General features: G+C 42.8%; 1 protein-coding gene across 5 annotated transcripts in view; it reads right to left on the bottom strand.

Moving 5' to 3' along the window:
• The window catches only part of RALGAPA2 (Ral GTPase activating protein catalytic subunit alpha 2), a 1907250-nt gene that overhangs the window by 1269108 nt on the left and 620013 nt on the right, over positions 1–18129 (bottom strand). For all 5 annotated transcript variants that reach the window (XM_078649331.1, XM_078649327.1, XM_078649328.1 and 2 more), the window contains exon 11: positions 15042–15212. In XM_078649331.1, coding sequence (XP_078505457.1) covers positions 15042–15212 — 171 coding nt within the window. The remainder of the gene's footprint in view (positions 1–15041; positions 15213–18129) is intronic.

The following is an 18129-nucleotide window of genomic DNA, read 5'->3' as shown; positions in this document are numbered from 1 at the left end:
TTGATAACAATGAATGTATCTCTGCAGTCGTCCTTGCGACTTGTAGATCATATGTTTCTTTTGATGACGTGAGCCTGGTCGGCGTCTGAAGAAGCACTGTTTTCATTCTGCTTAAAGTATCTATTCGAATAGAAGTAATTTTCAAGTTGGGCCATGCCCTTGCCTCCCTGTCTGGAAAGGAGCTGGGGAACAATAAGCGTCCACAGCACTTGACCTTCGCAGTCGTAGTTACGAGATAAGGAGTCCCGGGCATAAGACTACAGCATCTGCGGTCCACAATTAGAATGTAACTCCCATTATAGAGTCTTTGAAAGAATGGTTCTATCTCTGTAGCAGGTGTGCCTAGCTGGTGACATGAAAGGTTATTTGAGTTCCCTTCACAGGCTCCATGCAAACTAATTCCGTTACACAGAAGTGTACCGCTTAGTGACATCGCACAATTATCGCCACTAAGAAACACTTTCTGTCCTTTATTACTGACACATGCATGTGAATAGGGCAGGTCCCATGTTGTTTTAATGTACCCCTTTCCCAATTTCTCGTACATGCCAGCCTGTATATATTTTTGGCAGTATTGAAACCTGAAGGTTGAAATTGGAATATTTATTATCCCATGTATTATCCATTCACTGACAGGTCGTTCTGACATTGTCACTGGTAATCTCTCAAGTTTCTCAATGCTCAGGATTGTATAATCAGCTCCCTTTTGGGCCATACTGATTTGTCTATCAGTAAGGTTAAAGATATAGAATAGTGACGTTGTGTTGATTAAACGCCAAGGCACATAGCCTGAACGCAGATTTTGTAACGTCCAGCCAAGCTGTACAATAGAACGCAATTGGGACTGACCGTGTTGTAATAACAGTAAGTCTTGCGATAATATGTCGATTGCTGAAGACACAATGCTGTCCAAAGAAAAAATTCTGGAGGACAGAGTCATTAACCCATTGTCCACTACAGAAAGTGATTTTTCCAAATTAATACGGTCAATTTCCCGTATTCTCTCTGCTGTTTCAATTTGAGTAACCTTCCAGGCCTCATTGTATGCTGCATATACTGAGGCTGCTATGAAACGCTTTTGACGCTGTTTGCGTGGTCCCATAGTGAAATCACGCAAGTCAGCACCATCAGTAAGTAAAGTTAGGTGTTGCTTAATTTCTGCCAGTGTAGAAGTTTGTAGCCATTGAAGGCATAATTTGCCCACACTGTAGGTGGTTATTATCCCTGGGTGATGTCTTTGAGGATATCTAGGGTCTGGCCTGGTCATTTTGAACCCCTGTGTTTTGTTCAGGAATCGGTCTTGACAGTTATTAGTATCTGTGGGCCAGATCAACCATTGTTTCCAATCTGGATGTGTTCTGTTTTGGTTTAATACATAATTTACGTCTATCTCTTCTTCTGTAGAACTATTGCTGTTCATTGTTGGTTTTGGAATAGACGGTTTATTTAAGTCTTTGATTTTGGCTAGGCCAAGACAGGTGGTTTGTTGAACAGTGTCATTTAAAAATATAATTTGTTCTGGGATCATGCAGGCTCTAAACAAAGATTCTATACCCTGTACTTGCCATTCTTTTGTACCCCAAACACTTTTCAATTCAACATTTTTGTCCCAATAATCAAAACCAAAAGTATTCATTTGTTCAAAGAATGAGTCTGAATATATCAATTTCGTGTTGGTTATCATGGTCTTCATCCCTGTCTTATTTGACAATTTGAAATAAAATGTTTCAGCATTACTTATGTTAAAACCTGAAAAATATGAATATTTGTCGTAAACGGTTCTTGAGCTTCCTTTTGGAGGGGTTGCACAATGTTCCCATTGATTATAATTTAAAACATTTCTAGGTTGTGCAGATCTATGTAGAAAATGGTTACCATAGTGGTTATAACAGTACATACTATCATAATTTGTAGAACCCTGCAAATAATCATGTTTGGTAAATTTAGCAGACATTACTAAGTCAGACATCATATTATTAATGCTTTCGAAGTCCCAATCATCAGCAAATGAGCTTGGTTTTACAAAGTCACTCAATGAGATCTTAATTTGGTGTGGATATTTCAGGATTTCGACCGGACCATAAATTTCATAGTCAGTGTTATCCCATGCTACCCCACCCGGTATAGGATTGGCTGTGAAGTTGGCTGAAGAAAGTTCTCTTTTCTCGACGTGTGAAGATGTGTGTGGTTTGAGGATCAAGTTGATTTTCTGACTTGCTGTGTCCATTTTAGCATATTTTCCCTCAATGAAGCGTCCCAAAGTTAGTACCATGATGAGCCAAAGTATGAGGATAAATGCACCAAAACCCACCCAAAATTCAAGCCATGGAGAAACCAGATATGTTTCTTTCAGTTGTTTCAAAAGTTCTTTAGCTTTATCTTTAAAGGTTTTTGATGATGGCTGTGTCTTTGATTCACTGAAGCCTTCAGAGGAATCATCGAAGTTTATGAAGTAGCCGGATGCAGTTCTGTCAATTGTTCCAATTGGTTCAGGATTACTGTTTCTTGCATTTGCACTTGGTACTTCATTATAGATTGGTGTGTCTCTGCTAAATGTTTTTATTTGGGCTTTCAGAGGTCTAAGTTCCATTGCATTGTTGCATAGTCCTTGTTGTTCTTCTCTAGGCGTTTCGAATGTAATGAGCCTCTTAGTTAGGACCTCTGTACTGGTAGCAAACCTTGGTGTTCTGCTACTTATTGGGAGTCCACTTGGCCTACTATTTGTTATCGGCCACATGATTGTGGTTTTACCAGGTCGATTGATACAACTCGATTCTCCTTTTTACCAGCAAGCGGTGGTAGTACAACTGATCTTGTCCCGTTGACAGACAAGACAGGAACTGCTTTTCTGTAAGAAGGCCCAAATTCCTTCTTTACCGCGATCTTTTCTCTGACCAGATCCCCGACTTTTGGAATCCAGACAGGTCTTGCTGGGACAGGTGGTGGTTCTTCAGTGGTTGTTGGCTGTTGTTTCAACTTTATGTTGCTCAGGTCTTTTCTTGTTTTGTTTAAGTCCTGCAAAATAGCCAAACGGTCTTTGATATCAAAGCTTTTTTCTTTCACCACTGAAGTCTGACTATCAAGGTCAGAGATCAACATCCTAGTTCCAAATAATAATTCGTACGGACTGAATCCCTTCAGAGAATTTCTTGGCAAGTTATTTAGACTACGTTGGACACTTATTAGATGTTTGACCCACCCAGCTCCCGAACCTAATACCTTTCCGTTATAGATTGCTTTATGCCTTGGTTTTTTCTTTACACCATCCCGTATCCCTCAGGAAGGAAGTGAGAAGATTCCCGCTGTGCTATGCTCATTTGGCCATGTGTCCCCTCAGGCTGGAGGGCTAGAGTGGAAACAATGGTCAAACGTAGCATGCTCTTAGCGTATATGCCATTTAGACTCGCAAATCTTTGTATAACAGTCCAGACGTCAGCCGAGTGCTGGTGGTCTACATTATAAGTGGAAACTAGCCTGTATATGTTAATCGCAAGCCTTGCTTTTTACTCTTGATTTTTTCTGGAGTAAAACGACGAGGTATGAAGCTGTTTCTCTCCCCACTGCGATCTCTGTTGCAGTTTGGGCAGTTTTTTACAAACATGGTGTGATGCAGGCTCATGCCTGGCCACCAGTACCGTGATTGTAATTCTTTCAGAGAATCTTTTAGTTTGAGGTGTCCGAGACCCTCGCCCATATGTGCGTCTGCGATTAACAAGTTTCTCCTGTCCATGTTTGGAATCACTCTATCCCCCACTCCAGGGATTCAAGCAAAAGGGACGGAGTTTGCATCGATTATGTATGTATAATTGAGTGGATAGTTGATCGGTAGTGCTGAGCAGTCGCCTTTTAATGACGTTTTCACCGCCAGCACTGTTTCACCGTCAATGTATTTTAATGTACGCTTTTTTCGAACTACGGGAGCCGATTTAGTTGCTACCGCTGTGGCTGTGTCAGCCAATGAATTCCCTGCAACGTGAACGCCATCACGCTGATGACTCAGTGAGTGTGTCACGTGAGTCTTTGGTAGTTCTTTTTGTAAAAGAGCTATTTGTTCCCAGAGCAGTTTCTGCTTTATTGTTGCATCTGTGTCATCTTTGTAACCGTTTTGAATCTATGTCTGCAAATCATTGTTATATGATTTGACGCAGTAATATGAATCTGACACTATAAGTGTCGGGAATTCGCCATTTTCAATGCTAATATTTCAGTTTGTTGTTCTGAATTAGTTTCTACTGAGTGTGTTTTTGTTAATAGAGGTCTTAGTTTACCTCCGCGCCACACTTCTTTTGTAATCCCACATGTGGGGTTGTATGCTTGTTCTCCCCAAACGGGGGGTTGAGCATGTCCGTCTGTATAAATTACACAGGCGTAATGTCGTAAAGGCAGAATATCGATTGGCAGAGGGAATGTTCTTTCATATTCTAGATTTTTTAATTCCTCTAGTTCTGGATCAAAGTAGTAGTATACTTTGTCCGTTGTGATTGAATTCACCCATTGTATCCATTCCGGATTCAATGTTGTTGTTGGTAAATTACACGGCGTTGTTAATGCCTCAAAGGCTGATTCAGCTGTTCTGACAGTGATTTGTCTACCGTCCGCTTGATCTTTTTCTCTAGCTATTGTGGTTTGAACTGCATGAACAATTTTTTCTTTAATGCTGAATTTCTGTTCAGCTTCTGTGTACAAGTGTGATTTGAATGCAATTGGTACCTTTTCTCCCTCATTAGAGGTCAGGTATGTGAATCCGCATCTCCCTGGGATGACTCGGATCACAAGATTGCGTGTGTTATCACGTGTTTCTAATTTTGTTTTAATTAGCATGTCTGTTTGTAAGGATCTCAATATTTCTGTGTGTATTTGAGTCCAATTAGATCTTTTAAAATCTGGTTTTATTAGATCATAAAGGGGTTTGACCCTTTCTGCGTAATTTGCAATATATGTTCTTCCGAAATTTAGGAAGCCTAGAATTGACTGTAGGTTTTTTAGTGTTCTAGGTGCTTGGAGTACGGCACATTTTTCTAGAAAATTGTCAGCCAGGCTTTTGCCTTCACTTGATAATTCATATCCTAAGAACAGGACTGTCAGATGGGCAATTCTGGATTTTTTAAAGTTGAATTTGTAACCCTCTGCTGCGAACCCAAGTATTATGGTGTTCACTCTCTTCAAGTGAGTCTCCAAGTCATCATCTGTTAAGTATATGTCGTCGACATATGATAATGCTTCGTCGTCATATATTTGTAGTAATTCTGTTACTCTCGCTGAGAATACTCCCGGGCTGTTCTTGTACCCCTGGGCTAACCGACAGAATTGTTTTTGAGTGCCATTTATTGAGAACGCAGACAAATATCTGCTCTCTGGTGTTATGTTTTGACAAAAGAATCCATTAGAGATGTCTAAGGTTGTTTTGTATTTTTTGCGCACTATGTTATTCATTAGTGCAGCACTATGTGAGTTTTGCACTGCAAAAGTTTTGCAACATGAGTTAAGGTGTCGGTAATCCAAAACTAGACGGTATGAATTGTCTGGTTTGGAGACCGGAAACAAAGGGTTGTTCATTTGTGAGGTGCAAGTTTCAATCACCCCCTGGTATTCTAGCTGATCTAGAATTTCTTTTACCTGTTTTTTAGCTTCTTGCTTAATTGGGTACTGCCTTTGTGCAGTAGGTTGTGATTTTAACTGGATTTTGTGAGGAGGAGAGTCCTCATCCCATCCTACGTGATTTTTATATAAAGCAGGAGCTAGAGCTACTGCCCACTTTCTAGCAAGTGTGTATTTTTTATGAATTGGGATGTGATTTGAGAAGGCAGGCATAATTACTTCTTCGCCATGAGGGCACTCCCTGACAAATTCTGGTGGCCAGTCTTTTTCAGCTAGAAGGATGTCATAGCCCTTGGAGAGATTATCCCAAAATAGTCCCCTTATTTTTCTAGTCTTATCTCCCTCTATACGTAATGTTATTTCGTATATTTTGTGAGGTTTGCTAACTCTGGTGTCTGCAGTTTCCACTTGAAGATATTCATTTGTGTCCACTGTCTCCAGATGATTCATAAGGACTTTGCGAGCTATGCTCACTTCTGCTGCGCTGTCTAGCATTGTCTGAGCCCATTCTCCGTTTTTCAGTTGTGTCCTCAGTATTCTCGGCATTGTTAACTACCTTGATACTGGCTACCTTCTTTTTTGAAATTGTAATTTCTTTTTTAGCTGAGCAGGTTCCTTGTCTTTGGACTTGGCGTGCTCTTCTCTTTGTTCTGATCGTCCTCTTCTTTCCGATTTCTGCGAGGAAGTCTGAAAAGATTGAGAGGGACGTGTATCAATGTCTTGATATCTATCAGGCTTTTTTATATTATCCCTATTTCTAAGGTTATATCTTTTCCCAGAGGGGTCACTCTGGGGTGACCTGTGTCTTTGGGTCGGAGATTTTTCTCTTCGCCTTGGAGACCTGCCTCTGGACTGGAATTTCTTTTCTTTAGGATTGGATTGTTTGTTTCCATCCCAGCTCTTTTTCTGTGATGTTGAATTATTATTAAAAAATATTTTTTCAGGACTTTCAATCAGTTGTGGTTTTACTGGTATTCCACCTAGACTATCTCTACCTAGTTCCTCATAGGATTTTTCTATGATTCTGGCAATTTCAGCTGGTTGGTCTGCTATATCTGTCTCCTTTAACCTCTGGCGGATCGCCACGTTTGCTGCTTCTCCCTTTATGTTGGCTAATAATATAGCTGAGACCTGCTTGAAGTCTTTTAGTAATTTCATACCAAGAGTTAAAGCGGGTTCTGGACCATATTCGTCTTGAATTTGTTTTAGCACATCTGGTATTACCGAAATGGATGGAACACCGTGCGTTTTTGTGTAAATGGAAGCAAAGACTGTACCCCAAGTGTCACAGTCCTCAATGTGTGGTGCGATTCCCATTGGAAGACAGATAGTCAGAATCCTGTGTTTTTCTAACGGGGTGGTGTCAGGAAACACCGCCTCTATTTGGGTTATTTTCTGTGCCAACCAGAATGGTATTTGTTCCCGTTTAGCTGGTACTTTACCTAGGCAGGACTGTATGTTCTGTGGTGTAATTTTATTTGTGTTCCCCTGGTGAGGGGTCAGCTGTGGAATTTTAATTGCTGGCTGAATTGTAGAAGTCCGCATCACATACTGGACTAATTGTCTATGTATTTTTATTAATTGTTTTAGCTGTGTTAAAAGGTTTGCTGCAGACATCCCGTCGATGTCTGGATGTGGTGTGTATCCGGCTAGGACCGGCCACGTTGCTCCTGGTCTACCTAAGGGACCGAGCCTGGTGATGTGATTATTATGTTTTAGGGCGTCATCAAATAAGAGCAGGTGCTCTTGAAATTTGAGTGGTACTTCCACCTCCTCGAAAGGAGTGTACGTTTCAGGAGGTTCCTCTATTTTGTAATAGTGGAAGTACTTTGTTACAGCATTTGCTGCTGGAAAATGTATCCATGAATAGTATACCTCTGTCTGCCGATATTCGTGTGCCTCAATTACGAATATGACTGTACCACCTCTAGGTGTCAGTCCATTTTCTATAAGTTTTAAGGTTATAGATTTCCTTTTGATGACCGGGATGAGTATTATGTCCTGGTCTGCATCTTGTATAGCAGCATCAGCGGCTGCGGGTTCAGTTGCTAATCTAACTGTCTCTCTTTCTTCATCACTGTCTACCATTTTACTGACAGGATGGTTACTTTGTTTGTTTGCAGATCAGGTTTCTTATGGAAACAAAGATTAGATGCACAATATTCTGGAACAGTGTATCCTTCAACGTTGACTATACCAAGAACCATACATAGGAGTTCCCTCCTGCGAGGTCTGGTGGATATTACCTTTCACCCACTCCAGACGTCTTTGGAGTATTATGGGAAAAGGGGTCTGAGTGAGAAAGCACGACTGAGTTACTTTAAATGTCTTACGTTAGTTTTATCGCCCTTTCCAAACGCGTTGGGCGCCATGTAGTGTAGTTCCTATTATCCCAATAGGCTCTGCGCATTGGAATAATACCTTCAATAGTATAGGCCTAGACCAGACGTTAACTAGGTCTACTACTGTCGATATTAGACTTAAAGTTTTGGGTTTGCCAGCTAGCTCAGAGTTCACTAGAAACTTTCTCGAATGTTCAGGAAGGAATTAACTTCCCTGATTAGACAAGAAGGGATTTAGTTTCTGACAACTATAGAACATGACAACTTTGCTCTCCCCTAATCAAGAGTGTATCTCGAGAGTCGTGTGAACAAAAGGCAATTTATTTTACTCAGTCAGTACGTGCATTCTTAGTCTCATCAGATTGTAGAGAAAAGGAAGAGACGGGCGTGTTCAATAAAAGATGTTATTTATTGATCAGTCTCTTTTCTCGTACAAGAGAAATGGATCGATATTATTGCAATACTTATAGTTAAGTAAAGTGCATACATTAAAAGCAGAAGTATAAAATAATACTGTAAAAACATTGATATGGTTTCTAAGCCATATGAAGGTTTAAAATGAATAAAATATATTACATACACATATACATTTGACTAAACGTACTCAACTGGTGTTTCTAGATACGCCTACCCCGTGTACCTGACCTAAGCCTAATACGTGGGCGGGAATAGAAAGTTACAGTTTAAGTTAAGTTTGTTTTTGCCAAGTGACTGACTAAAGAATTCTCTGCGAGGGGTTATTCAGTTCTGTACCTGGAAGTTAGGATGAATGAGGGATGGTATCTCTCTTCTCTGCTCTCGATATTCCAGGCTGCCTGCGAGGGCTACCCGGAAACGCCGGTGCTGGATTTCTCGGCAGGAGAAAGCAGCGCGTCTTGTTCTCAGCGCGTCAGGAAGGCGGGGCTGCGCCAGCGGGGTCTGCTCTGCTCTGGGCTTCGGCAAGTATGGCTGCTCCGTCTCGTCACCACCGCGTGTGTTTGCATAGGGCAATATCGGTAATATTTATACCTTTAAGGTGCCGAGATTGACGTAAGGATGGACATAGATACGTCAATAAGGATGTCATACGACCAGGTCGTTAGCACATTCTTTTGCTGAAGTTCTTGGTGAAATCAAAACAATGGCCGCAGGGTTTTTCCCAGGTTGTCATAGGTTTGATTTGTTATGAGAACTCCGTATGCCTTATCAGGGGCTGGAGGAATATCGCTTGTCTAATTAGATCGCAAGCGTTATGACCTAATCAGATAACACGTTCCTGTGCCGTAGTGTGGCTTCGTCAGATAACGGTATCTGCATCATGGGGGTTTGCTGCCTCATGGGCTGACTGCTAGTTAACTTGTTGGTTTGTTAACCAGAATAGGGTCAGGAATAGGGGGATCGATTCAGAACCTATAGGAATACATCACACCGCCTGGTCCTCACAGTTGCAGAGACAAGTTCACTGTCAACTCTCCTGCAACTCTTGACATTGGTGGGCATTCGTCTTTCAGTTCTCTGGGTCACTCCGGAGTGACAGACTCTGTCCTCTCTGCTATCAGATACTTCTCATCCTAAAACCACATTCAGATTCCACCGGACACTTTCTCCTTCTCCAGCAGCAACACTTTCCTGAAGTCCCCCATTGGGTTCGACACCACTTCACACCTATGCACCCGGCTTCCCTGGTGTAGCGTGGGTACTAGGGTATCCACGGGTGGGATGGCTCTCCAACCTTCTGTCTTCCATTGGGTTTCTTCAGGGTCCACTGGGAAGGATCCTTAATCTTTAAAATTGCAACCACAACTTACACATCGATTTGTACGGAGAACACAGTTGTGTTCCCACACTGCACACTATCTCCATGGGGCTCCTAGTCTCTCACCTTGGGTCCCCAGCACTTCTACGTCCTCTGGATATTGTCTTGCCATACCATTTTCTCAGGGTATGGTATGGTTCCCCCCCGGGGTCCACTGTGTACTTGAATTCTATGCAAAGTATTGTGTGCATTGTGTATATCTCCGGGAAGGAGAGATTTGTACGGATTAGTGAGTGTTATATAATAAATGCATATTTTTATAACTACATTGTGTGGTTCTTTTTCACTTAATCTATACATAGAAGATAGCATTCTGGTAAAACAAGCTACTTTACACTCCTTCTGGACTAAGCCTGAAGGGTGCTCTCCACAGCTACCACTTAGAGAGCTTTCTATTTATTTATTTATTTAGTGTTTTGTAGAGCGCACAGCTACCTCCAACGGAGGTGTCCCGGCGCTGATGACACTGACTCAGGAGGGTCAGGGGAGAGTGAAAGGAAGGGTAGGAATTAGATCTGGGAGAATAGCCATGTCTTTAGCTTTTTCCGGAACTGGGGTTCAGATGTCAGAAACCTTATCTCAGTGGGAAGCTGATTCCATAGTTTGGAAGTGGCCACTGCCAGGGACCTTCCACCCGTGCGGGTGAGACGAAAACGGGGGCAGTACATGAGGCGGAGGTGGTTGGATCTGAGGTTTCGGGGAGCTTGTGAAAATTTCAATCTGCGGCGTAGGTAGGAGGGGCCTCGGTCATTGAGAGCTCTAAAGGCCAGGGTTAAGGTTTTGAAGTGAATGCGCATTTTTATAGGGAGCCAGTGAAGTTTGGTCAAGTGAGGTGAAATGGAATGATGGTAGGGGATATTGCAGATAAGTCTAGCGGCCGCATTCTGAACTTTTTGTAGTTGGTAAATGAGGTACGTGGGGGCACCTACGTACACGTTCTAAGGTTGTCTAAAACTTCTTAAATCAGCATAAGGGTTATCTGGACTGGTGCAGGGTGCCCACTTACATTAGTGGACATCATATACCAGGCCAGCCTCTCGCATCTGGGTAGGAAGATTTCCCTTTCTTCTGAGCATTTGCTTCAGATTCAAGATTCACCTTCTTTTCTGCTGAGTTTGACTGTCAAAGACATTAACTTGACCTGTCAAGGCCTAATGAGCAAAATGCACATGAAACCAGCTCCTGAGATGGGTCTCGGAAATCCGAAACTACATCTACAAAACGTAGATAAAAACACTAGTGCAGTGTGCTGTGATTGTCGTTAAATGCCAGGACCCTTACAGAAGCATAGGTGAGAATGCCTTGAGTTCTAGAGCCAGAATTGATGATTGCTGGCTTCCTTTCCATTTGGGGAAAACCTAGATAAGAACTCTGCAAAGAGTGGAGACTGCCAGGAGAGGTGAGAAATAATTACAGGGAAAAGGAAACTGCTGGGCTACAACAGTAAAAGGAGAGTTTGCAGTTACCAGACTAGCTGCTCGGTGAGCAAGAAACTATGCAAAGCACTTGATGGTGGGAACCACATCTGCCTTGAAGAAGAGGTCAACTTGCTGTTAGTGGAGAGCTAGCAGGGTATCCCTGTCAAATGATGCCAGTCTAGAAAAGGTAATCACAGCTTAAGAGGAAGGACAGAGTAACATAAACCATCTAGAGTGGCCTCTAAGAAAGGGGCTGCTCTCCTGAACCAAGAGCTCCAGACCATGTGAAAACCATGGTGCGCTTCTGGAGAAAAATGTACATGTCAGCATAAGTGACCCCAAAGGAGTTGGTCACCAGTTCCTCAGGGAAGCACAAGGAGAGCAGCCGTAAACCCAATATGGCCCCCAGGTGTAGGGAGGCAGTATCTCAGGACCAAAAAAAGGCAGGTGCCTAAGATTAGAATGGCACTTGTATGAGCTGCATGCCAGGCGCTAACGTTTGTCAAGGCAGATGGGAAGAGAAATCCTGCAATGGTCACCAAGAATGAGTAGACTACCTGGTATGCTGCTTAGACAATTCTGCATTCTGTACACATATCTAATTTTACACATGTGTGTGCACACATTAAACTGCTTTTCCTTTTTACAAGGAACTGACTAGACAATGATTTATTAAGTGTTGTGTTAAATAACAGACTTTTCGACCTTCACAGCCTTCCCGATGGAGCTTTCGACTGTTTTGTCATCGCTAACTGCAGAGTAAAGTGCTCAAGGGATGTGCTTGGTTTTAGATGTGGAATAATAATAGAACGGACACTGTAGGATACAGTGGTTAATGACGTCACTTGAAACAACTGATATCCTGAAACCTCTTGATGCGTTTGAACACGTGCGGACACTTGTATCAAAAAGTGCTTCAAAGTGGGTCATTAAGTTTGCCATTTGCCAAATAATTCGGTTGATTCTGTGAAGACAAAAAGAACAAGCATTTGCAATGCAATAGGTCTCGCACTTGTGAGAGTTTGAGCTATTGGCGTTGTAAATGACAATGCCTTTTATTTATGTTTTAAAAACCAAAACATAAATAAAAGGTATTGTTATTTAGAATGTCAGTAGCTTAAAGTTGCGTAAATGCGAGACCAATTGCATTGCAAATGCTGGTTATTGTTCCAGCATTTTCTGAACCCCGAACCTTATTTTTGAGGTGCTGCAGCCCCCCCTACTTCCTTTGCCCATACCTAGTGTACGTAGCTTAAGCCTGCTCTGGAGGTGCCCCCTTCTCCACAGTAACACGCAGCAGGCACCTCTCTTTGCTGTCACATTAGAGTGTTACAAGGGTCCTCCGCTCTCTCTCTTCCTTGAGGCTACTTCACGCTGTCGTCCCGCTCCGATACATACTGACTTTGCTTTCCTGCCTCAGTGCCGTGATGGTCACTGTCTCAAAACCGTTGAGCGAGCGGCACGCTCTACTCTGTGTTCTTCAGCACTCACAGGCACGCACACTGCTCTCGGCTCGTTGGTGCAGCACTCACATTCCATTCCACGAGCCTCACTTTCCTGGCCCTTGGCTGTCTCGTCAGGTTTCCTCTGTGACTCGGACCCCGCTGGGAGCATCTGCTGATGCGTTAATCGCGTGCCGCAAAGATGCTGCTTGAAACGTTCCAACCATTGAAAAGTAAAGAGTGGTAGAATGAAGAGTCAATAGCGTGGGCCTAATATCTGCAAAATAGAAAGGCGGTCAATATATCAAATTGCAAAATTCAAAGCAAAGTAATGAGGAATAACTGTTTAGTTTGAACCTCCACCCTATTTTCTTCTTCCTGTCACCTCTCCTTCCCCTCCCCCCAAACCATGGCCTGCGCACCCGTGCCTGCACTGCAAACTTCTCTTTTGCAAGCTCAGCTTTTTATTTTATAGATCATATCGTGCCACTTTCCCCATAGCTGCATCACTAGCGATTGCTACTGAAACAACCTAAGTAAACGTCATTTTTCGCGACCAAAACACTTTTCACATTGTGGGCCGAGCCCAGTTCCAGGCTAAAAATCTGAGTGCACTTATGAGGCATAATCGCCGAGGACGGATTGGCCCTTTATATCAGCTGGCATTTCCCGGCAGGCGGGGTGGAGTCTGGGTCACTGGAGGCCAGTTTTTGAAGGTTGACGACCGGTGCATCTGTCCACAGTTCCCCGGGGTATATGGCAGCCGGCAAAAAGAGAAAGCGCGGAAAAAAAATAGGAAGAGAGAACAAGAAAGGCGAAAGTAAATGCCGTGCCGCAAAGCGGGTGCAGCCTGGCAGAGTCGGATTCCGACTCGCGCCTCTTGCCTGTTTATCAGCGCCGCGCGCTGGTATGCAGACTCCCCTGCATTCCAGAGAGGCGCGCGACGCGATCCGGACTGCAATGCCGTGGAGACAAGACCTGGCCGCGCGCACAACGTTATCCTATGGAAAAACGCTGCGCGCGGCCAGGTCTTGTCTCACTTAGTCAGTCTCAGACTGCTGAGACGACGGCTATAGTTCTCGCATGCGAGAACGCGCTTTCAGCGCGTTCGTCGTAGCCGAGACCTAAAAAGGTTTCTTTGTGGCTTCAATGCTGGATAGTATAGTTGTCAAATTTCCATTCTCCAAAGGACATCTATGTCTAGCGCCATAATGCCAAACGTGTAGTATTTATCAGGTTTTTGTTCAAGACATATTCTAGTAATGAGCAGCAATTAACTGGACATTTGGCTTCATTTTACCTTTAAAAAATGCTTAGCAATTTTATGAAATACTTTTTTTAATTTGGGGTGACCTGCAAATCAAATCTAATCAAAACTTCCCTATTTTTTTTTGTTTGAGGAAATGCACTAAATGCACCGATTTAAAAAATTGTTTTATGTTGTAATTCACAGCATTGCAAAAGATATGCACGTTTTTTAGAATCTAAATTAGAAAATCATATTGGAGGGAATAACGAAGGTGCAGCCATCTCAGAATCCCATCACCCCTTTTGCCTATCCATATAATTGGCCATCTTTGGCAGTCTTAAAACCCACAGAGAAGACAGCGATTAATCTAGCAAATTAGCGTTCATCCGGCCTCTTGAGCCACGCATGTTCCCATGCAACACTGGAGGGATAATAACGGATTCTGATCTCAGTCCTCATCAATGCCCATTCGACCCCCAATAGCAAATGCTTCCCTTTTTAAGTGGGCAGCGCCTACTCACTGATGTGAAAACATGCACTTATTGCCCGTCCACATGAGCAATCCGCTTGAGCCCTGCATTCTAGCCAAGAGGCGGCATTTTTGAAGGCTCCCACAATGACCAGCCAAGTGTCAGCCACAAGAGGGAAAGACACTCCACTCGCATCAGACGGTCCCTTCTCATCTTCTTTGACGAATTCCACGATATATCAGTGAAACTGATCGATCTCTACAAACTGACGCAGCAGACCCTCACGTTTTGGTAAAAGGATGAAAGTGAAATCGATCTGGCATGGATCTTATCAGAACTCTAAAACCACAACCATATATGGCAATTTGGTGAGTGAAATCTGCCATGTTTCAAAGTCTATTGTGTCATGCTCCTATGATGTTTGGTATTAAACATGTGCATACTGGCCAAGCTAATCAAACAGCAGCTTCTGCCATTCCAGATCCAGATCTGTGACAATTAAATAATACGTTTGGACATCATCACAAAGTGACTGACCCAGGTTTATGTCTTGAAGTAGGATAACTACCTCCGTCTTAACATAACCAAAACAGACGTTTGGGGCGAGACAGCAAGGAAAAAGTGATCCCACAGTGAAATGCTAAAAGAGCATTATATTTTTACTTTTAGGCAAAATACATGCAAATCACCCATTAGGAATGCCAATCATAAGCAGTCATGCACACACCTGTTTACTGTCAGTCTCAGTATCTGGAAGTGCAATGACTGGTCCAGGTTCTTCAATGATTTTTGGTTCTGGTTCTTCCATGAACACAGGCTTGTCTTGCAGTATCCATTTTCTGTAGACCCTTACAACCTTTCTTGTGGCAGAAATATCAGAAGATGGCAACAAAAATGCCTAAAAAGTAAGAGAAAATACACAATGAAACCAAACCCATTAGGAACTGGACAAGTAGTTGTGCTCAGAGTACACATTAACGGCATCAATCACCACTCTGATGAATTAAATAACTAGACAGCTACATATAGAGACAGAACTACCTACGGTTTACTTCCATACCACAGCATCTTTGCCATGCGGAGCCTATATAGGGCAGAGAAGGATTGCAATTCTCATCTACCAAGTCATGTCCATGCAGGCTGCCAGGATATGCCTCCATTATACACTGTACGGGTATTACCGAACTATCGATAGGCACTCCTCTTTCTAGAATACCGATATATGCAGTTTCATACCTTGTAATATTATTTAAGTATCTCCTCTCTGCATATTCTCTGCCATTTAGTTTTTAATACTTTAGCACAGAGTATCAACAGTGTTTACACACCCAACTTATATCAAAGTTACACAGTGTATCTTGTACAATTTCAATCCTTTACAGTTCTTGAATATCGTGTTCCTATATAACAAACCAGCGGTAACTGTTTCAACCTAATATAATTTGCAGTACTGGTCGCAAGTCTGTCATACCCCTACCCCCTCGAGAGGGCATCTCTGAAGGAGCTCCATCTATCCATGCTCTCCAAGGACAAGAAACTGAAGCAAAGGGGCGGCTGTAACGTACTATTCAGACAGAGGAATCATCGTCTGAGTCGTCTGAGTATTGAGACCTGCAGTACTTCTTATGCATTTCCACAGCAAGTCTTGTGCTTCTGCCTAATATCCTGAGGACTCTCCTCCGCTGGCTCATTCCTATGCCATTAATTCTCTCAGACCCTCCAGTCCCATCCTCTCCTCTAAAAGGTGTCCCCAAGTACTGCGTGTCTTGACTCGAGCAATCACGGTGACCTGGTATCCAAGTGTGGGGGCATGGGGGGCGTAAGAACGGACCTGAGAGTGAATGATGGACACTCATTAGGAGGGAGAAGGGAAATTCTTGCTAAGCATAAAGAGATTGTTAATGTATTGTAAATATTTATCAGCAAAACAAAACAAATATTAAAATAAATAAAATAAAAAATTCACATTCATCATACTCTAAATCAATTATGACTAATATGAAAGCAGACAACCATTTGAAACACTTTGTCAGCAATATTTTAATAAGACAACTGCAAACTGAAAACTGAAAGGTAGACTAAGAGCGGAGTGGAATGAGGCAATCCGTTTTCTGAAGTGCTACATCCCCGGTCAGAGCTCTCTTCGAGGAAGCGATCTGCTGTGCAACTTTCTCCAAGATTTCCAGGCAGCCCACAGACTGCAGCAAAATAAGGACATGAACTGCCCCCTTAGAGACACTGTCACAAATGGAAGTGCCATACAAGTTGTTGCTGCCTGGCCAAGCCTTAGTGACTGCAGCCAAGTGCAGAACATCCGACCTGAATTGCAAATGCAGTGTTCTTAATTCAGGAGTTTGGCTTACATAATACTCATAATGTTCACAGGAATTATTCATACTATACTAACCAGTTGCTGATTTATTAATGCTGCTGCCAGAATCCTATCAAGGACGAGCTCCTTGTGTTTCTTTTGTGCAGTGCCAATGACTGCATTAGAAAATGTTTCCCGACATCTCTTCACTGCTCAGTGGACTTCACATATGGGTCAAGAGACAAGGAGATGTCCTGGGTAGGACATTACATCTACTACAGATTGTTTTAAAGTCTCACAGTATCTGTTAATTTACACTTCTGTACAAAATAATATTGTGCTCAGTTGCAACCTGTTATCCGCATAAAGTTTCCGAATGCTACTACTGGTTGTTAAAAGAGGAATTACTGATATTTACATTTCGAGAATTAAACACTTGACAGAATTTTTACAACAGTGTTACCCCACAATTCAGGCTTGTGTACAGCAGACCACAGTCTTGGCGTCATGCATTTTAAAGAGGCCATGCAGTGAATGAGATCATACTATATCTCAAAATCCCAACTGACATTAAGCAAAACAACGTTCTGCAATGCAAATTCTGGGTGATTATTAGACAAGTGGGACTGAGCAACGACAACTGTTTATTTTCTACCGTGGATGGCCCCTACATCTTGTAGTTGCATGGATCTATTCTGGAGGCCATGCTTAGATGTGGAGTAGTTTTGAAAGGGGTTTCTCTTGTGCACCATTGAGAGTGTCTGCAATGTGCTCCCTTGAAGAGTATTTCCCCCACCTTGGCGGCCCAGATGCGGTTGTTAGACAGTTAGGCCTGAAAATGAAGACCAGACTATACAGTAGAAGCAGATGCAGGAAGCAGAGCATTAATAGTGATTTGATGGAGTACAGCTCATAGACCCTGGTCCCCTGATCCTCCTCTTGATGGTGATCTTGACATTTGTACAAGAGGTAGCCCCTTGCACTGCATTACAATGCTGCACTAAGATCAGATGCGAAAAGAACAATTGATGGACAGAATGTTGAACAATGTCAAACATTCACCCTAGTACAGAGATCTGGGACTAAATCCATTGTTATTTTAGTACCTGTGCCATTCCAGTTTAAAACCAGCAATATTCAAATCAGTCTTGGCCCTACTCCCCATGGGAACAGCCCAGCCTCAAATGCCAGGCCAGGTCCTCCCTGGACCGGAAACAAGCATTCTGGCACCGGTTTCAGAGTTTCACCCCTCCCCTCATCAGTCAGGCTAGCTTGACTCCGGTGGCATGGAGAGCACAGGACCCACATCTGGGCATAACAGTCCCACTCGGGATGACAAATGCAAAACGAACAATTGATGGACAGAATGTTGAACCCAATACAGAGGTCAGGGCCTAAATCCATCTTTTTTTTTTGCTCCCCATGCCATTCCAGTTTAAACCAGCCTTTACTGGGGGTGAATGTTTGATTTGCTCTGCATTCCGGCCATCATTCGTGTGCCTTT

This window comes from Lissotriton helveticus, chromosome 6, assembly GCF_964261635.1.
Source record: "Lissotriton helveticus chromosome 6, aLisHel1.1, whole genome shotgun sequence".
NCBI lineage: Eukaryota > Metazoa > Chordata > Amphibia > Caudata > Salamandridae > Lissotriton > Lissotriton helveticus.
The sequence above is the reverse complement of the archived record's forward strand: the minus strand, read 5'-3'. Positions and strand labels throughout refer to the sequence as shown.